Source organism: Petromyzon marinus, chromosome 21, assembly GCF_048934315.1.
Source record: "Petromyzon marinus isolate PM22_M1 ecotype Great Lakes invasive population chromosome 21, UKy_Petmar_22M1.pri1.0, whole genome shotgun sequence".
Taxonomy (NCBI): Eukaryota; Metazoa; Chordata; class Hyperoartia; order Petromyzontiformes; family Petromyzontidae; genus Petromyzon; species Petromyzon marinus.
Window position 1 is genome coordinate 8,788,266 of NC_133687.1, and position 19,910 is coordinate 8,808,175.

General features: G+C 42.8%; 1 protein-coding gene across 4 annotated transcripts in view; it reads right to left on the minus strand.

Moving 5' to 3' along the window:
- The window catches only part of LOC116944438 (CUGBP Elav-like family member 2), a 56,786-nt gene that overhangs the window by 11,795 nt on the left and 25,081 nt on the right, over nucleotides 1–19,910 (minus strand). For 2 of the 4 annotated variants that reach the window (XM_032958049.2, XM_032958050.2), the window contains 11 exons: nucleotides 18,676–18,758; nucleotides 17,658–17,706; nucleotides 16,026–16,157; nucleotides 15,436–15,515; nucleotides 14,952–15,116; nucleotides 13,858–13,924; nucleotides 12,168–12,272; nucleotides 8,967–9,074; nucleotides 8,457–8,633; nucleotides 2,852–2,995; nucleotides 1,993–2,140 (listed from right to left, as the gene is read on the minus strand). In XM_032958049.2, coding sequence (XP_032813940.1) covers nucleotides 2,013–2,140; nucleotides 2,852–2,995; nucleotides 8,457–8,633; nucleotides 8,967–9,074; nucleotides 12,168–12,272; nucleotides 13,858–13,924; nucleotides 14,952–15,116; nucleotides 15,436–15,515; nucleotides 16,026–16,157; nucleotides 17,658–17,706; nucleotides 18,676–18,758 — 1,238 coding nt within the window. In that variant the 3' untranslated portion in view covers nucleotides 1,993–2,012. The remainder of the gene's footprint in view (nucleotides 1–1,992; nucleotides 2,141–2,851; nucleotides 2,996–8,456; nucleotides 8,634–8,966; nucleotides 9,075–12,167; nucleotides 12,273–13,857; nucleotides 13,925–14,951; nucleotides 15,117–15,435; nucleotides 15,516–16,025; nucleotides 16,158–17,657; nucleotides 17,707–18,675; nucleotides 18,759–19,910) is intronic. The other 2 variants (XM_032958052.2, XM_032958053.2) reach the window with 2 other exon arrangements.

The window sequence follows — 19,910 nt, forward strand, 5'->3', positions numbered from 1 at the left end:
GATCTAACCCAAAAAACCTATTATGGATGATATTGGTCGCGAAAGCCTACGTGTTAAACCAAAAATGAAATTGACTGATGCTTTGGCTTTCAGTTATCATGGGCATGATCACCCTTAATACATAAAATAAAAATCCATTTTGTAGCTAGTGCAAAAAGGCTAATTTCTTCATGAAGATTTTTGAGTGATAGGTTGCCATTCATATGATCATTTAAAACGCAGTGCTGCAATCGATATTGAAAGTCAACAATTTGAAAAGATATATTTTACAAAACATTTTCAAATTACTTGTTTTGAATTGTGCATATTTTTCAATCAGGGGATACTATCAAAAGGCATGTCCCATCGAGGTCATTCCACACCAAATCAAGCAAGAATTGATTTCGTAAACCCCGAATTCCATGAAATTTGACTCGCACCTTTGTTGTGTCGCAAGAGAGGCTACGATCAAAATGTTTGGCCAATCTGATCTCCTATTCCACCAGATGCAGAGGTCATCGAAATTTGACCCAAGACCACTGGGAGCCCTTTCACATTGCAACTTCTATGTGCCTACTCCAAATACTTTGGGGAGTTGACAATTTTCCATAAAGCATTGCCCTCCCAATGTCTCAGTTTGTTTTCCTCGGAATGAAATGTATAGAGGTCTTCAAGAGCTTCAACAATGAGGCAAGTTATAAGACCCACAAAATGTGACTTCCCGGTGCATCGCCACAGCGCCTTCTTGTGGTCAAATTGGGGTAAGATTTCACAAACTCCCAGTCCTCGAGGATCCACCATGCACTACGTCTTTCCACACGTTAAAAAAATGTACCGGCAATTTTAAACGCAAATTAATTTTGCTCCACGCTGCACGTTCCCGACTATTGTGGCAGAAATCCCACATGACGCGCTAAGGAGTCAATGCTGTGTATGCGTTGCGGCGATCTCGAATCTTCATTTCAAATCAGCTCTTATTAACGCAGGCGGCGTTAAGCAATTAAGGTGTGGGCAGCGCGTCGCGTATGCTGCGTTTAAAAATAATCGGGCATGTGCAGCATGTGGAAAGAGTTAATTTATATTTCAGTGGGGAGTAAATTGGTAAATGCTGAAAGGAGCAGCGTCCGTGGGGGTTACAAGTACTTGAGTTTTGGACACCCTGCCCTAACAAAAAACATTTTTCTTGCAACAGAGCTGCAAGGACAATGCCTAAATAAATGGTACATAATTACTTTCTGGGTGGCATCGTCTTTATAAGAGGTGGAAATTCAGTCATCAAGCCATTTGAAAAATGCACAAAGCACTCCACTATCATCTTACACCCATAATCTTCAAGTAAAACCTCATTTTATGATTTTAAAGGTCACAAATCAGGAATGCTTTACTTCGTAAACAATTCATAACAAATATAGTTTTGATAAACTTGTGTCAATGCTGACGTGCGCAAATTGTGGTCTTTTTAAGTTAAAAATTTAATTGTGTTGTACAGTAAATTTCCACCACCGTATATCTTTTTACCCATTACTCAGATGAAGAGTAAAAATAAACCATTATAAACATTTAAATGCAATCTTTTGGCTTTGTTTTGCTCAAAAATGTTTTTTTCCCAGCCACTCCAAGATCCCCATTTTCGATTAATCTTGAAAAAAAAATTAACTAAAGTTTTGTTTTTGTGACCATGTGCACGCAACGGTTTTGGCACCAAGTTTACAAACTTTTTTTTTTTACCAGGTAAGGCCCACCGAACTAAAAAGCTCTTTTTAAGAAGCGACCTGGCCACAAGCGATAGCTCAACAAAGTGACTTATCACGTGGAAACTTAGAGCAGCGAAATACCCAATTGTGGAGGGAAAAATACCAAAGGACCCGGAGAAAAATCCACGCGACCACGGGGAGAACATGCAAACTCCAAATAGAGGTGTCAGGGTCGGGATCGAACCCACGACCTCCTGTATACCAGGCGAGGTAGTTAACAACTCGCCACCGTGGCGCCAGAGGTGCTGAGCACACTTACCCGGGCAAGCACATGCCCCGTCAGTAGGGCTTGCTGTCATTCTTGGAGCGCTTGAGCTGTACTTTGAGACGCTTGGTGCCAATCTGAAAGCCGTTCATGGCTTGGATGGCAGCTTGAGCCGAGATTGGATTGTCGTAGCTCACAAAACCTGTTAAAAATACGCACGCGCGGTTAACAAAAAAAGGTACAGCTAAAAACGTACAATGAATAAACGAATGCAGATAGGCATTTAGATTCAATGTCTCCGTCATGAAAACTTAAATATATATACGCGAAATGCTTGCCACCCTGATGCTGTTGTAATTTTGCACCTCATGTTAAATGTTTTCCCGCTAAAACACCACCATTCTTGTAAAAGTAGATATCAGTCAACAGTACTAACCTACAGTTAAACCTCTTAAAAGTTATACTTCTGTAAGCTAGAATTCAGGGAGGTAGAATCGCTAACAAATACAAAACCACTGACTGTAGATGTAGAACAAAAACATGTAAAAAAATCATGAAAAAATACTTAAGTCTATATACAAAAGACAAAGATCAAGATCACCCAAAAGCCTTCAGCAGGCTACTGGAGCAAGTGACATTAGCGGGCACCTCTTAAGGTCGGAAATGCACACGAGGGGGATGGGGGTGACCAGCACCACACCCGGTCGCCAATGCTGATGTTTATACACCATACCAGATCCTCATTTAAGGCCAAGTCGACTGAAGGAAGGCCCAGAACTGGTTCAGTTATATTGTCTGCAAGCTATAAATCGAACTCGGGTCACGGGGTTCATAGTACAGTCCGCGAACCAATATACTCCTGATCCCCAATACATATAGTAACGCACATTCAAATGAATGTGAGGAAACCCACCAAAGCACTTGCTGAGGTTTGTCTGCTTGTCCACGAACACCTTGGAGGAGACAACAGAGCCAAACGGCATGAACGTCTGCATGAGGTCCTGATCCCCAAACTCCTGGGGTAAGTGGTAGATGAACAGGTTGGCTCCCTCAGGACCTGAAACACACAAATAAAAACCCGCACAACAATGCACCACCAATAAGACGACGGTCATCGCGACAACTGCAAGATTTGCACACGATTGAGAAACTTATAGGACGTACGTCTGAAAGAGAGACATTACAAAACATTGTTATCAACGTATAGTTATTTACAAAATGATATATACATCATACATAACTGGTAAAGGATCATTAAGTCATGATTTTGTCACTTCACTACACAAACCTAGCACGACTATTGGTCCCTTGTTATCATGATGTTCTGTTCAAACTCATTAATCACTGTATGCACTATAAAATAATTCACATCACCAGCTACATGAATGCCTCCATTTCTTCAGTGGCAGATAATACTTAGCTCAACCAATTCAAATTTATTTCATTAAAAAGACATATTTCTACGAAGCAAGGCCACTTTATGTAAAATTATCCTTCATTACAAATGTAAAACCGTGAAATTAGAATAGTAATTAGTTTCCATCTTAATACTTCCATCATAAAACTGGGATCGCACTGAAAATGAGTACTCTAGGCCTTGGGATTATTATTCACCCCAAGCTCTTGTTCTGCTTCAACATCTCAGCTCTGCAGGACCTCCCACCTGTGCAACATCTCCCATATCCATCATTACCCTTGTTCCATGAGCTGCCGAGACCCTCAGTAAATATCTATATATCACTTTTCACCTCGACTCTGCAAGACCCGTCTCTACAGCCCTGTAAATACTTCTCCTCTGAAGAGCATGGTTGGCTACGTACGGTGCGAAAGAAGTTCGAAAGTTCAGCCCCACAGGCAGGGCCTAAGCAGTAAAGGGTGGGGCCTAGAGGGGCAGGGGGAAAAAAACCCAATTGTGCACAAATGGTTTTGCCCCCACCACATCTTGCCACTCGCATCTTTCTATGTCGCCTTCTCACCCTCTACGTTCTCAATCTTTGCTATCTCTCCATCCCTCCTACTCCTTGTGCTCAATCACGCTATCGCTCCTTTCATCCCCCCCTTAACTGAAAAAACTTCCCCTCCACATTAAACAGTGACCTTCACTCACTAGTTTCCGCTCCTCACTAAAATCTCACTTATTTTCCCTAGCTCACCCCACGACCCCTTAATCTCCCCCTCATAACCACCACCGTGTTACTGTTCCCTCTTCATAATCTCATTATATGGATATCACTCATTTCCCATTTATTCAATCCATTTATCATGCTTTACTGTCATCAATGTTGCTTGGTTAAAACCAAGGCGCTTCACAGAGAATTAAGAACGGTACATGTGAATGTAATGGTGGATATGTGAATAAAATGAAAAGCAATGGCGAATTTGTGACGTGAGAATTTGGTGAACGCAAAATTGACAGTAAATCATGACAAATGGATTGAATTAATGGGGAATGATATCCATATATTACCTATAAATGTCATTGCTTGTCTGTCTGTCCGTCTGTGTGTGTGTGTGTGGCCAAAACTTGCCCAAACCGTGGGGGTTTACGTTGAAAAAGGTAGCCAGGGACCACGCCATAAGCCCCGTGCGGAGCCGGCGCTATTCCGATTTTGCGCCCGTCACCTTTAAAGTAGTTTAATTAGCGATTTAGTGCTGTATTCGGTTACTTATTTATTACATAGTGCGTGCACGACCCTACCAACTCGCACGCGTACGGTGGGGGGGCCCTACCAAGTCACACGTGTTCAGTGGGGGTGAGGGGGGAATTCTCTTTCGTGTGGACACTGTGCAAGGTAACACAGATTTACAGCTCCCTTAAAACATTTATTACTATCACTGTTTACTCATTACAAATCGCCTTATTATAGGTTAGATTTAATGACAGGGATTAACAAATGTTTTATGACAGTTACCAAGTAACACGATTTTTCTCCCCACTACTAAGTGCTACTATTAAACTGTTATATACAAAATGCCTATTATTCCCCACTATCTTTGCTTTAGCGACCATGTCTTTTTGTGACAGCATGACACTTATGCACACGTTTTCTCTTTGAAAATAGGTACATTTCTAAATATCACCGTCCTGCTCACAAAAAAACAGGTTCGAGGGGAAGAATAGCCTTTTTCTGTACTCTTGAGGCATAACCAGCCACGTAATATCACTTACTGCGCAGCGGCAAACCAATAAATATACTCATTGCTATTCCGTCTTCATTCTATCATATTTACACTTGCCCCCTCAGTACGGTGGTTGAGTAGTGACGTTATGTCAATGACGCTTGATTGGAGCGCATCTGCTCATAGTTACAGGTAGGTTCGGTTCGTTTTGTATTCCTTGCCTTTCATATATTTGCCGCTCGTGGCAAATGTTTGCACCAAAATGGCGGAACACCCTCGTAGTCGCTCCAAATTACTTATCATACACGCGTGCATTTCCCCTCTCCCTTGCTTCTTTCACTAAAGTCACGTACATATAAACTATTATTAACAAACTTATTTAGTCTATATAAAGGTTAAAGTGTGCGTGTGTATGTCCATGTGTGCGTGTGAGTCCATATATGTGTGCGTTGTGTCTGTGCGAGTCAATGTGTGTGTGTGTGACAGTCGCTGTGTTTGTTTGTGTACGTCCATTTGTGTGTGTGCGGTGTGTTTAAGTCGATGTGTTTGTGTGTGTTAGTCGATGTGTGTGTCAGTCGCTGTGTGTGTGAAAGTCGATGCATGTGTGTGTAAGTTGTTGTGTTTGTGTGTGGGTCAATGTGTGTGCGAGTCGATTTGTATAAGTCCATGTGTGTGTGTCGATCTGTATGCATGTCCGAGTCGATGTGTGTACGTCCGTGTGTGCGAGTCATGTGCGTTTGTCCACGTGTGTGTGCATGTCCATGTGTGTGTACGTGTCCATGTGTGCGAGTCTATGTAAGTCGATGGGTGTGTGTAAGCCGACGTGTGTGTGAGTCGATGTGTGTGTGAGTCGATGTGTGTGCGTGGGTCCATGTGTGTGTGTAAGTCCATGTGTGTGTGCAAGTCGATTTGTGTAAGTCCATGTGTGTGCGTGGGTCCATGTGTATGCGTGGGTCCATGTGTATGCGTGGGTCCATGTGTGTGTGTGTGTGTAAGTCCGTGTGTATGTAAGTCCGTGTGTGTCAGTCGATGTGTGTGTGTGTGTAAGTCGATGTGTGTGTGTGTAGGTCGATGTGTGTGCGAGTATGTATTTGTGTACGAGTCGATGTGTGTATAAGTCTGTGTGTGAGTCGATGTGTAAGTGTAACTCCACGTGTGTGTGTGTGTGTAAGTAGATGTCTGTGTGTTTGAGTCTGTGTGTGTGTGTAAGTCGATAGTTGTCTTTTTTGCCCGGGCAACGCCGGGTACTTCCCACTCATGAGATTATAAAGAGCGCCTTTGTTAAGGCGCTCTATAAATTACATTAAGATGAGGGGTACTTCAACCTAAAACGTCCCTGTTGATTTAAGGCAGTGTTCTTCATTGCAGGGCCCATGGGCCACTGGCAGCCCCTAATACACAAATAGTGAAAACACCCCATTGCAGGCGGTGTGGCGACCCTCACACCGATTGTCTTATCTGCAAAAGCGCGCCCCCCCCCCCCCCTCTAAAAATTAGTGAAGAAAACCAATTTAAGGAAATGAAAGTGAAGAATCAAGCGCAGCAGGAAGAATATTGTAATGCCGCCAGAAACCAATCAGTCCCGTTGGTTACCTTAGTTATTCATCTATCCTCAGATGCACCATTGGAACCTCCTTTGCCAGTAGCAAAATATGATAATTGGCTTTTTATACCCTTTAATCTGGCAACAAAACCGACACCTTTTTTTTACAAGGAGACATGTTTGCATTGACCACAATACCTGCGGTCGGAATGCAAACAAAAAAACATAACTCTGATAATGTGTGCACTGTCCTCCTTGAAATTGATTGGTCCACGCCCGAGACAGCAAGGGTGCGCCTTTTGGCGCGTCATCTGGTCCAACACCATGTGAGACTAGGCTTTAAGGAAAGCTGTGTCGGGTGTGGACCAATCAATTTCAAGGACAGTGCATTCTGACCGCAGGTATTGTGGTCAATGCAAACATGACTCCTTGTAAAAAAATAGGTGTCAGTTTTGTTGCCAGATAAAAGGGTAAAAAAAACAATTATCATATCCTCAGTTGTTTACTTAAATCTCTCTTTATATGTAACGTTAAGTTATTGGTTTTCGTATTAGGCTTTGCCTTGCCTGTATCCCCTGCTGGGCTCCCTGGCTGAGCTACTCAGGCAAGTCCGGTCTATACTGGATTAATTATTAAAGCAAGGGACCCTCATTGAGTTTAATGGGTCTAATTCGCAACTGTGTTGTAAACTAGAAGCAACCAATTCGTTTTAAAATGGGTATATCGCATTCCCATGATGCATTAACCATCATGATAGAGCTGAGTTTCCAAGGGCCTTATGAATGTTGGTGCATAAACATTGGCAAGTCTATTAAGATTTTTTCCCCCATGGAAGTGGATACATTTACAGGCTTGCATGTTTCCATTACTATAAAGTTCAGTGCAAAACTTTCCTCAACGTAACTTCATTGCATTCTTCAAATATTGAAGCAATGCCACGTTAAAAAGCTAAACAGCTTAGCACGTAGGCTTTCGCAACCAATATCATCCAACATACAGGTTTTTGGGGTTAGATGGTGTAAATATATAAATGTGCCGTTAAACCTGTCACCACGCGACACAGCCAATTAGTAAGGTTTGACACGTAAACAGAACATGCCAATTAATGACTAGTACAGCACACCGGTGTGTTGTAGAGCAAAGCCACAACATTAACAATACCAGTACGACGTTTTGCCAGTAATTATAACTATCTTCATCAGGCGACAGCCTGATTTGTGGATAAATCCTCCTGTTTTGTTCCTTAAATAGAGGGATATATGTTATGGCATCACCTGGGATCACTTCTTGAGCATTATGGGTTATTTTATATGGTAATCAACATACATTATGCATGTGCATTATGCAAGCCCCATTGTTCTTGTACTTCCGGTCACCTGATGAAGCTATATTCTTTGCGACTTTCGGTAAAGTCACGTACATGTATTCAGTGTTGAAGACTATGTTAAACAGAGCAGCATGGCAAATATTGTTTTAAGATGCAAGACAGCAAAAATCTGAAATTTGTCAAATGTATCCCAGAGGGCACAGGTTCGCTTGAAAAATGTTGTCAACTGTACATTTCATCACGTGTTTTTATTCTTGTTTCAATAAGATGAGGTTAAGATTGCAGCATGTTTCAGCCTCGGCCTATCAGGAAATAAAGTATATTTTTCTTAGTAATATACAGCATAAGGCATACAAACCAGGTATGCCCCTACAAAATAACACATTATTTTCTAGGTTGCACCTTTAATTCCCAAGCATTACGAATCACCTCTGCATTCTTTGCAAAAAAAAAAGAAAGGGCCTCTTGGTTTTTGATCAGGCTGTGCGCAAGTGTGTTCACGTGGCCACTCATGCTAGAACCACTCACCTTCTTTCTGGCTGCCCATGGCTGAATGCTGCTGCTGTTGCTGCATCAATGAGCTCTGGCCATAGAGGTTGGGCAGGGCGGCAGCCGTGTAGTGCTGCATGCCAGAGTAGGCCTGCGACAGGGCATCCATCGTGCTGCCCGAGCCATTGGCAAGGCCACCGTTCAGGGATCCCATACCTGTGTTTGCATATGTGGAGACGTACAACATTGCACACATACGTATCCATGCACGCAAACGCCAATGTTTACAGACACACACACAAGAATGTGAAAGTACATACAAATTAAAGCATGTGCAAGCAAGTACACAAAGCACCAATAGATATTTAATACTTGGGACCAGGATATATTGGCTGTTTAATAATTCAACAATGCATTGAGGGAGATAACCATACGCAAGCCATAATGAAAAAAAACATCAGTCGGTGTGTCAGGAAAATTGACGAGGGCAAGCGCCCGTGTGTTGACAAGATTTATGACGGGCGCATCTATCAGAGAAAAATATTTCACCAGCAAGTGAGCCAATGCCGAGGCCAGAGGAGACACCCGAGAGGCCCTGCAGGGCACCCAGTGATGACATTGAGGTCACAGCTGCTGAGGGGCTTGAGGAACTTCCCACTGGGAAAAGTGTCAAGAGCAACAACAGGGGCTAGATGAGTGACATCAAAGTGCTAAAAGGGGGCTTTCTGGATGACTCAGGGAACTGATACCCATGTAAAGTACTGAGTCGACGCTTTAAAAAACCTCACGTAAAAATCTGCAGTATAAAAATGGTACACTTTCAGTCACCTACGATTGCACAAAGAACTCAAACTTTTAGAACACCGGTGATAGACTATATACTAGGCCATAAGACAAAATGGCATACCACAGCTTTAGGATCATGTGAAGCCGAGTATTCGTACGATGCCATTTGACACACTCCTCAAGAATAGTTGAATACATCTGGTGCCCAAGAACAAGAAGTGTAGGCTCCCCCAGGGCATCATTACAGGCTCCCCCCGGGGAATCGTCACAATACACAATGGCACTGTCACATTATAATAATCTTCAGTAACACTACATCCAATATAACCTGAACTCAGTATTATCAAAATCCCTGAAAACTTCAATTTTGCAAAAAGAACAACTCATGAAACCAACTAAGAGATGAGAATCAAAAGACCCTCCAAACTATCCCGAGTCAACTAAATCCAGAAGTCATAGTTTTTCGGGGTAGGTGGGAGTTAGCAGGTTGACAACTGTACACGAAACTTGGGGGTTTAACTTAAATCGTAAGGCTGCATTTTTATAACAAGCCAGTCAGATTCCTCGAAAAAACTCTAAACTGTCAACAAGCCCACAAGAGAGCTAGATAAATGGCAAATTGAAACTAATTCTAAACTTAGTAATTTAATTATAAGTGCAGGACCACTTTGCACATGTATGTGGAATACTCACTTTGCCATTCCATACCTTTACAAAAGCGACAAAAGCAGCTCTACTTGCCCAGGATACAGGGATAGCTCTGATCAAAAGAGGATTACAAGTGGCCATCCCAGCAAAAACTTTGTTTTTTTACATCTCATGCATGAATTCCTTAACCTGGAGTAAAACAGCTGCTTCAAAGCTGGATGATCCCCCATTTTCTCTCATCATTCACAGCACAAAGATTTGCCCAGACAGTTCAGAATGCTCACCCATTTAAAATAAGAAAAAAAACAGGGCTCTAACAAGGTTCAGATTGTAGAGTCGCAAGAACGGCTTCAAACATAACGATGGGAGAATGAGAAACAATGCAATTGCCAGATCTCGGGCTGCTTATGCATCCTGGACATGCCGGTTCATTCTGATGGGTTGAACCTGACTCCCCCACCCCGCCCCTTGGTAGCATTCACTTCCTCCTGATGGTGTCTACTTGGTTTCCTTTCTTGCCGCTAGCCGCCGTTGAGTTGTTTCCATCTCCAAAGTGGACTGCCACTTTTTGTGCCGAAATTTGAGGGTGTCTCACCACCGCTTGTCCCGATCTGCAGTGCTGGTAAGTGCACCATGAGGTACACACACCTACAGAGTGTGCTCAATACCGCAACAGTGAAAGCACAGGGTGTGCAGTGGGGGGGCGGTCACTTATTTTGAGAGTGACCCTTGCACGTCCACATACGTGCGGGCATGTTTAGCTTGTCAGCTAAGGCCATGAGTAATACGGGGGGGGGAGGCAATATTCCTTCAGCCAGCATAATATACAGCCCCCCTGCTGCGGCAGCCAGCAAAAGACTCTTCAAGTAGGAAGACCCCATACCATGCACTGCTCACAGGGTCCCGCAGACCCCACAAAAGCTTACAACAAAAGGCTTCTGGGCACATGGCCCAGAATCTGAAAACCCAAGATGGTGGCACCAGGGTCACATGACAAAAAGACAGTATTGTGATGATGCACTGGTGGGGGGAGCCTGTTTTAAACTTAAGAATTCTGGGTGGTGGGCTATCAGATGGGTGTTCAAGTCTTGAGGATTGTACCAATGACCACCGTTAGAAAAACATCTCTCTCACACGGTTAAAGCTTGCGTAACTAGGGGCAGGCACAAGATTGAGAAAAGAAAACCCATCAGAATCTGAATGTCGAACTGTTCCCAATCACACGGTGTCAGTACTACAATTAGGAGGATTAATTTGACAGTAGAGCTTCTCTGCACGATACACTCTGGCAGCAGAATTGAAAATTGTTAAATAAAACTGCACAAAAACATAAAAGGAACGGCTTGAAAATGTAGTCTGAGCATTCGTATTGAAGTATGAATCATGGGTTGGTTTGATTATATAACAAGAACAGAGATTCAAGGGGGTTAAGCATAGTTTATCACCGAGTTCAAAGCAAGTCTTAAAAATACGTGGACTATTTGTAAAACCAATTTCAACGTTAGTGGTTTACAATGTATCATAAAATCACAAGGCAGTGCCTGCAAGTATAAATTTCGCATTAAAAGTCTTAATAATAATTTCAATTTATAAAGTGCCCTTAAACAATCGTTCTCAGGACGCTATGCATGGGAAGGCGGAAAACAGTTAACAATCAAGTGAAAAAGTGAGAAAGATGTTGTAAGTAACTAGAGAATACCATTTTAAACGGATACATTTTCAGTCTGGATTTGAATATTTGTGTCTCAGATGTACCGACCTCGAAGGGCAACGACTTCGAGTTTTAGGTGCCGCAATTTATTCAGGCGTTTGCATTTTTCAATTGGCTCAAAAGTCGTTTTGGTCAGTATGCAGGCCAAAGTGTTCCCCTTACCAAGTTAACAGGCTGTGTGCAAACAGAGACAGCAAGCAGAAGCTAAGCTCACATGTTCATTCAAGTCCCCTTGTCAGGGAAACTTGGGATTACAGCTTTACGGGGACTATTTTTTAATGTGCATTCAATTTTCCAGACAGTCTTCAGAATTTGGAACATAGGCCCATAGTGGTTTACTTTTATGAATTATTGTCAGTTATTAATTGTGCACTATACATCAGAACAAGTGCTTTTAGTAATTATCTGCAGAAATTACAAGACCGCTGCGGTAAGAATAAACATATTGGTTACATGTCACATTTCCCAGTGGCTAGCATTGTGACCAAGCAGATGTGTTCCCACTTTTACATCAAAGTGGGAGTGGTTTTAACAGCAATTATTTTTGTTAATGGTGTCAAAACTGGATCCAAGATTATGGTGTATTCATGAGCAAAGTCTCTCACTTGGGCTGTAGGCTGACAAGCTGCTTTGTGACCCGAGGGTGCTTTGCGATGAGTGGCCCATGCCTACCATGGCCGCCAACGTGGCTAATTGCACAGAGTTCAGGCCTGCAAATGCATATGCAACGTAACCACATGCAGCGAAACCTACACAGCCAAATCATGCACCCCCACCCCCCACTAAAGCAATGCGGAGCATGAGTGCAGAAAAATGTAAACAAAAGAAAATGTAATTCACACTTCCAACATTCACTCAGTTGGGAGTTAAATTAAATAAAAGCCATTAAAAGCCCAGTGTAAGAGATGCAAAAAACAAATGAAAAGGTTTACTCCAGTGGGCCCAATAAAAAAAAATCCTGGGATAAATTAATGGATATGTAGATAAAATAATAAATACAAATAAAGATTAAGCGCAGAGGTTACAAAATCCACAACACCAATTTTAACGCAGTCACGGCATAAATGTGTACGGTCATCTGCTCAAGAAACCACACAATATGCACACTAACAAAACGACAAATGTATCCAACACGGAGCAAATTATTACTCTTGATAACTGAGGTTCCATCACCTTTGACATTTTTACCACAACATGAAGATCATAACCACGAGTGAAATTCCCCACCAACACGTAGAGCTCAACGTACAGTTTTGACCAGGGGTGGGCAAATTTTTTGACTCGCGGGCCACAATGGGTTCTAAAATTTGACAGAGGGGCCGGGCCAGGAACAGATGGATGGAGTGTGTGTGAACTAATATAAATGACATGTAAAAATTATTACATGAAAGGATTGGGCGTTTAACAGGTAGCAAAGCATTTATTTGCAAGGCAATTTAACAAATTGCACGAACATGAACAATACAAAAACATGCTGTAACTCCCGGTCAAAGTGCGCCATCTAATGGGGAAATGGGGGCATTACAGGAGAAAGGTAAAATTTATTTTAATAATATTTGGACAAGTTCGGCAGGCCAGATTAAAAAGCCCAATGGGCCGCATACAGCCCGGGGGCCGTACTCTGCCCATGTCTGGTTTTTACAGTGCATTATATACATCTGCACATTGATATGAATGCAGATTAGCGTTATGAACAATTAGGGCTGGGGATGGGTAGATGTGGGACAATTACTGAGGCAACGGGGTGGGGGGGGGGGGAAAGATTGGAATGCGGATCGAAAGCAAAGGCATGGATGACAGAGGGTCCACTACAATCTATGCTGTCATCCACCCCTTTGGTAGGAAGAGCAAGCTTTGCCACTTCCAAACCCCGAGACGAACACAATGACGTGCCTATGTGCGCACGAACGCACATTCCTACCTTCCAAGTTTTGTAAGAACGCCAATGCGAATGCTTATTTGCAGATAAGTATTGAATGCAAAGTGTTGGACTGAAAATTTACCTGGATATGCGATTGTCCACTAGATTGCCTCCCGACCTCACCTCTTTATAACGTGTCTATATTTAGGCCCACGGTGCTGGTAGAGAGCACATAATTTATAAACTAATGATGGATATCATCTCCTTGCTGCAGTCAAAATACTTGACTTGTGGGAAAAAAGGTGGTTGGTGGGGCCCCAAATCTCCTGTCATGAGAACGCTTCAGAAAGCTCACCGATGATTATAAACAACAGACTGCACACGCGCAAGCCATCTAACACTCGGCACACGTGTATTTTTGCACCGAGACTGACCTGAGACCTGAGGCATGCCGCCGTAGGCACTGCTCATTCCACCCGCAGAGGAAGCCTGCTGCAGTAGCTGTGGACGACAAGTGGGGGGGGGGGTCGGTTGGAAAAATTACGGTGGGCCCCATGAGCAGCAGTGTTAATTAGCACACCGCCACTTCCAAACCGGTGCCCTAGGGGTGGATCCACAATGTAAAGTTAGACACTGCGCCTTTGGCACCAAAGTGCGGTTGAGACTCAGCCGTCAAAAGAAGGACCCAGAACACACTGGGCCGACGAAAATGGAGCAGTCATCATTCGATGAGATGGACCGTGACGACGACCACCAATGAGATTTTGCGTGAAAATGTAATTGCTCGAGTGACAAATGCTTATTTATGGAAAGCGAAATGTTTTTTTTAAACGAATCAAAGCAGTACTTTTTTTAATAACTAAAAAAAAATGTGGCTCTTGGGCTACAATGAATGACCCTATTTTGTGTTGTATGTTCTCAAGTAGAATCAAGGTCCATAGACGATGGAACTGTGCAACGACTCTTGACAATCGAAAGGGGTCGTTAACTCTCTCCGTTTATGATGAGCAGCTGCCGATGATGTTGGTGGTGAAACGGGGTTGATGAACTTGGTGAGGGTGGATGGGTCGTGATTGGGTCCGCTGTCGGGATTGAGGACTGGGTTGGCATTTCTATTCTTTTGCCAGACTTTTCCTGGGACACTGCCAATGGGCAGGTTTTGGTGGCCGCCATGCCCCAGTGTGCATGCACGAGTTGTCATTTGTTGCGGCTGTGATGTCGTTCAACATCGTTTAATTTCCTCCCATATGCAAAACGCTCTTAAAAACGATGAAATTATTAAACAATTTTTAATTCACAATTGAGCTATATAGCTTTTTCTGAAGCAACCTGACCACAAACGATAGCCGAACAAAGTGATTTATCACGTGAAAAAGTATAGCAGCCAAGTATTCTAAACATACACTGCATGGATTTTCAAAACACAAACTTGATAACTCAGCGAGACCTTGCTAGACGAAGAGCATATTTTATACAGGTGAAGGATAGCATTTTTCTGATCACACGAACTAAGCTGAAAGAAGCTTACAGCAAGGTACTGAGGGTTCAGAGTGGCAAGTCCTCCTCCGAGACTGCCCCAGCTGGTGGCGGCAGCGTTCAGCTGCTGCAGCTGTTGCAGCTGGGTCTGAAGCTTGCGCTGCTCCTTGTCCTTTTGAGTGTCGGCAAACTTCACCACCACGGCCGACGAGCAACCCTGTGAACGCTACGTGCATCAATTACCGCGGCCTACACCAGGCGTAAAGAACATAACACACAACCAAGAAAACACTGCTCACATTTCAATAGTGGAAAGACTTTCAACTCTGCTTAAGAGATTGAAAGTTCTACGAACCTTATTACTTTGGCAACATTTGAATATTTAATTGCTGCAGTGAAGAAATTTACATTTAAGAGGAAAAAAGTAAAACATTTAAATGTTCAGTCCTAGTTACGAACAAAGCCTTTAATTCCAGTCACCGCATCGTCAACAAAACTGTATTGCCACTCCGATAATTAAAACACCCTTGTTTTACCTCCATAGTTTGGGAATGATGCATGCTCTTGATTGCGTTTTGAGCCATCATTCGTGTTGCAAATGTAATGAAGCCACACCCTGAAAACACAAATCAAGTATTTTGTTGAAAAACTCGAAAAACTTGTCATTAAAAAATCTTAAAACACTCACATCGTCAAAAATAGCGACAACTTTAGTCTTCCTATGGATGCAATGATTCAACTGAACGCCAATGGTTAGACTTTTGGACAAAGTGGAACGTGGATTAGATAACACATGCAGGTTAATGACATTTCAAAACGGTTTAAAAAATAATCATTAATTCTGAAATTCAACTGAAATCCCTAACACTGACAATTCATTAAATCTGGTTTGGGGGGCGTGGGGGGGGGAGGCGAGGGAGGGCAATTGTTACATGCCTAATTTTGCAGAGCAATTACACGGGCAATTGTGACAAATCAATTCAACTCAATGCTAAATGGATTACTGACAAGGACAGTGACCCATGAAGGGACGTCATCCAGCAACTTCTCCAAAACGCGCCTTAAAAGATAGTTTGAATTTTTTTTTCCGCGTGCTTTTGTGTCTGTGTAAAACTGTAGAGGTTACCCTTGCTCTGTCCATCCGTTCCCCGCAGAACACGGCACTCCTCGATTTGTCCAAAAGGGGAAAATATCACGCGCACATCGGCTTCACTCAGCTGCTTGGACAGCATTCCGATGAACAGCTTTCTTTCCTCCACTGAATAAAGACGGAAAAATAAGCATGAGACAGGTTCCTACCCACACAACTCGATAACCTTCTTACCCCCACCCCTACTGAACCATCTGTGAAAAAGAGCGTTATAGCTGATCAGATTACTTCAATATTAATGTATGTATGTGTGGTGACACCCGACACAGTAGTCTATAATTATAGCGGAGCGAGTCATATTGTAGCGAGTCACTTCTGAGACACTAATAGTAGGAGGCATACACATTTATTCTACACTTTCCACAGTATAGGGCATAACTATATACGGGTCAGGACAGCCGACACGCTGCCTGACCCAACGAAGACTTCGTGGACGACGGGCTCCATTCCCAAACCGCAGCAGCCACGACCCAGCGTTGGGGCCTCCCATTTATCCTCCCCAGTGTGGCCTAGCTCTGCCCTTGGCCACGCCCCCTTCTGGAACCGACCAGAAGGTTCTGGGCTCTGCCCCACGTGTCCCCTGTCACCTTTACCCTACATCCGTGCCTATCACGTGCCCTACTGGCAGATCGGCCGCTGTATCCTCAAATGACCTTCAATGCCAGCAACCGGCGCTACTCACCGAAATGAGCCATTCAATGTCACTACAACAAGAGTCTTTATTACTTCCAGCACAAGACAGTGTTCAAGGATTCTGTTCACTCCAAGCATCCCGAATTCTCTCGCTTTCCCTTTTTTACACGTCAAGCCCCTTTTCGCAAAGGTTTCTTAACCTGCTTTCCCTTCAATCTTCCAATTTTTCTAAAGGATTCCAACCGTTCAACCTGTTAATCACTCAGTATTCCAATCTTTCCATTCGTAATTCTCCTCCAACCCCTACAATTCTCTGACTCTTACCAATCCCCTTTCAGGCCCGTTAAGCACCAGAGGACTTGTTTTACTTCCTGACTGTCCGTGTCATGCACGCTGTGTCCATAACGTTGGGTGAGCATTTTCGGTTGTGATTGAATCACTACATATGTAGACCTTTTTTCGGACCGTACATCGCCAACCGCGCTTATTGGAGGTGCGGGGAATGGACAAACTAAACACAAAAAAACTGTTCTAAAAAAGAAATAAAGATTTTGTTTCACCCGTGTTCTGAGCATTATTTGAGGAAAATGATGTAATTTCTCAATTTCAGCTAGTATGGTCCCCAAATGGGTTGGTGTCATCACTTATAGATACATTAAAGCCAATTTACTGCAGTTCTCATAACCGACATCACACAATTGTGCTTCTATACGCAATTTAAAACATACTTGATGATAATAGCATGAAATGTTGTTTTGTTTTCCACAATGATCAGCTGTATGCCAATGCTGTACTCGGAATCATTACAACAATCACTTCAATGGCCCAAGCAGGAGGTAAGCATGTGGAAGCGTTCAAACGATTTTCTACTAATTCACAAAATTGCTCACACCTTTTCAGGTAAAATATATACGCTTACAAAAGCATTATTGTTTAAACCGACTATATAAAATTGTGTTCTCCGTAAGGTCTTACCACTGGACTTTTCGCTGTCGGCTGGCTTCATCTGTATAGGATGATACATCTGAAAAATAAAATTTTAAAATTAGACGGCATCACACATGCAAATAGGTCGTCTTGTAAATAAATAACTGGTTAATTTTAATCAAATGCAATCAAGGTCTAGTGCCTCCCGAGACCAGATCTGCCTTACCTTGTTTCCGTGACCGAGTTACCAAGCCTCCCCCGGGTAAGGGGGACTGAGACAGGACCAGGGAAAGCCCATGAAACTCATCATCATCAGCATGTGACTTCATCAGCCATGGAGTATGATGCACTCATGGTCGAAGAGGTCCGTGTAATTAAGGATTACTTTTTTTCACTCCATATCTACGCCAACCCTTTGATAAAGGACAAGTCCTGAATATAAAATAATAAATTGATAAAATAAAATAACACAATAATATTCTCACGACGTTTCGGCCACAACACAAGCGGGAGCGAGACTGTCTGGTAGGACAGCGCTGTCCTACCAGACAGTCTCGCTCCCTTCACCTGATGAAGGACAGCGCTGTCCTACCAGACAGTCTCGCTCCCTTCACCTGATGAAGGCCGCTTGTGTTGTGGCCGAAACGTCGTGAGAATATTATTGTGTTATTTTATTTTATCAATTTATTATTTTATTCTCATTCTACGTGACTTTACCGAAAGAACCAAAGAAGATGAATCATTGCAGTCACGAAAGCTTTAAATCGAAATTTAAGTCCTGAATAGTTTATACGAACCACATTTACATGGGAATTTACGAGAGTAACTGTGACCAGCCACCTCAGGCGAATAGAGCTAATGGATTAACACTTTCAACCTAAATTGCGAAGTGTTAAACAAAAAAATCGAAGTGTAACGTATAAAGCAACGTTTGAGATTGGAAACCTGTAACATAATCCTCCCTTTAAAATTATTACTTGTATTTTATGAATCAGAAAAAGGGAACATCGTGAGGCAGGGCAAAAACAAAAGGTCATGACCAGGGTTGAGGACCAGGATTACTGACCCCAGGCAGAGTCTTGATGTTGTGCAGGGAGCTCTGGGCTTCAAGTGCAGCTTTGCGGGTGCAATACGTGACAAAGCAGCAACCTGTGCATTGGTAACATGCATAACGCCTTATACCAACAACAGCGGACATGAAAAGCAATACAACTGGCTCACTCACGTAGACATGAAAAGTGTTTCTAATACACGTAATATTTAAATATTTATATATTTCCTTCCACGTATTTTTTTTGACCACATATGTTTCAGGAATTCTTTTAAATGTGTTTTCTATCAGTTGGATGAACCAAGTAAAAAAAAAAATACACGCTATCCTCTCTCTCCAGAGCACTCAAAACATAGGCCGAGGAAAGTGTGCGCACAAATTTAGACTTATATTTGGTGAAACAGTTTATATCCTTATCAGGTTTTTTTTGGGTTATATCGCATAAATATATAAATGTGTCGTTAAACCCACCACCACCCAACAGCCAATTAGTAAGGTTTGTCACTTAAACAGAACATGCCAATTCGTTACCAATACAGCACACCGGTGTGCTGGAGAGCAAAACCACAACATTTACCAACAGTTGATAATGCATTTGGGTCAATAGAGTAATAGCACTGAAATGGTAAGGCAACTGGGGAAACTTATGGAAAGCAGATAAGATATTGTTTTTATTTCTCTAAAATTAGAGACCAATTATATAGGATGGGCGCCAATCACCTAAATTGATCAATTCTACAGAAGAATTCATGTCCACATTGCAAGCCGACCCGGTTAATATTGTGGGTGCATTAAATGTAAAACGACGTTCCACTTGCTTCACAGCAGACACCAAATAGCCAGTGCCGGTCCAAATTAGCCACATTTGGAAAAAACTACATACAAATTGCTGAAATGGAAAACCAATATAGCAACATCGACCCCGTACTGGCAGACCAATGCTGTGTCCACCAGGTACCAAAGGGGGACAAGCTGTCAATAGGGGGTCCCCCGCCGTGTCCGCTACCTCCCCCCCCCAGACTAAAAGAATATGCCGAGTAGTTTCGTTACATCATAAGCAAAGGATAAATGCAAGTACTGCAAAAGTCCTTGCTTAACGCGTGTTCACACCCACAACGGGTTTTCGCTATGATCGGTCCATTCGGCAACACTTTTTGGACAACGCGCCGGATAAAACGAGGAAAACGCACCTCGCTATGGGGCAGTTTTCCAAGCGGTCGACGACGAAACCACTTTTTCGAGCTGCGCGG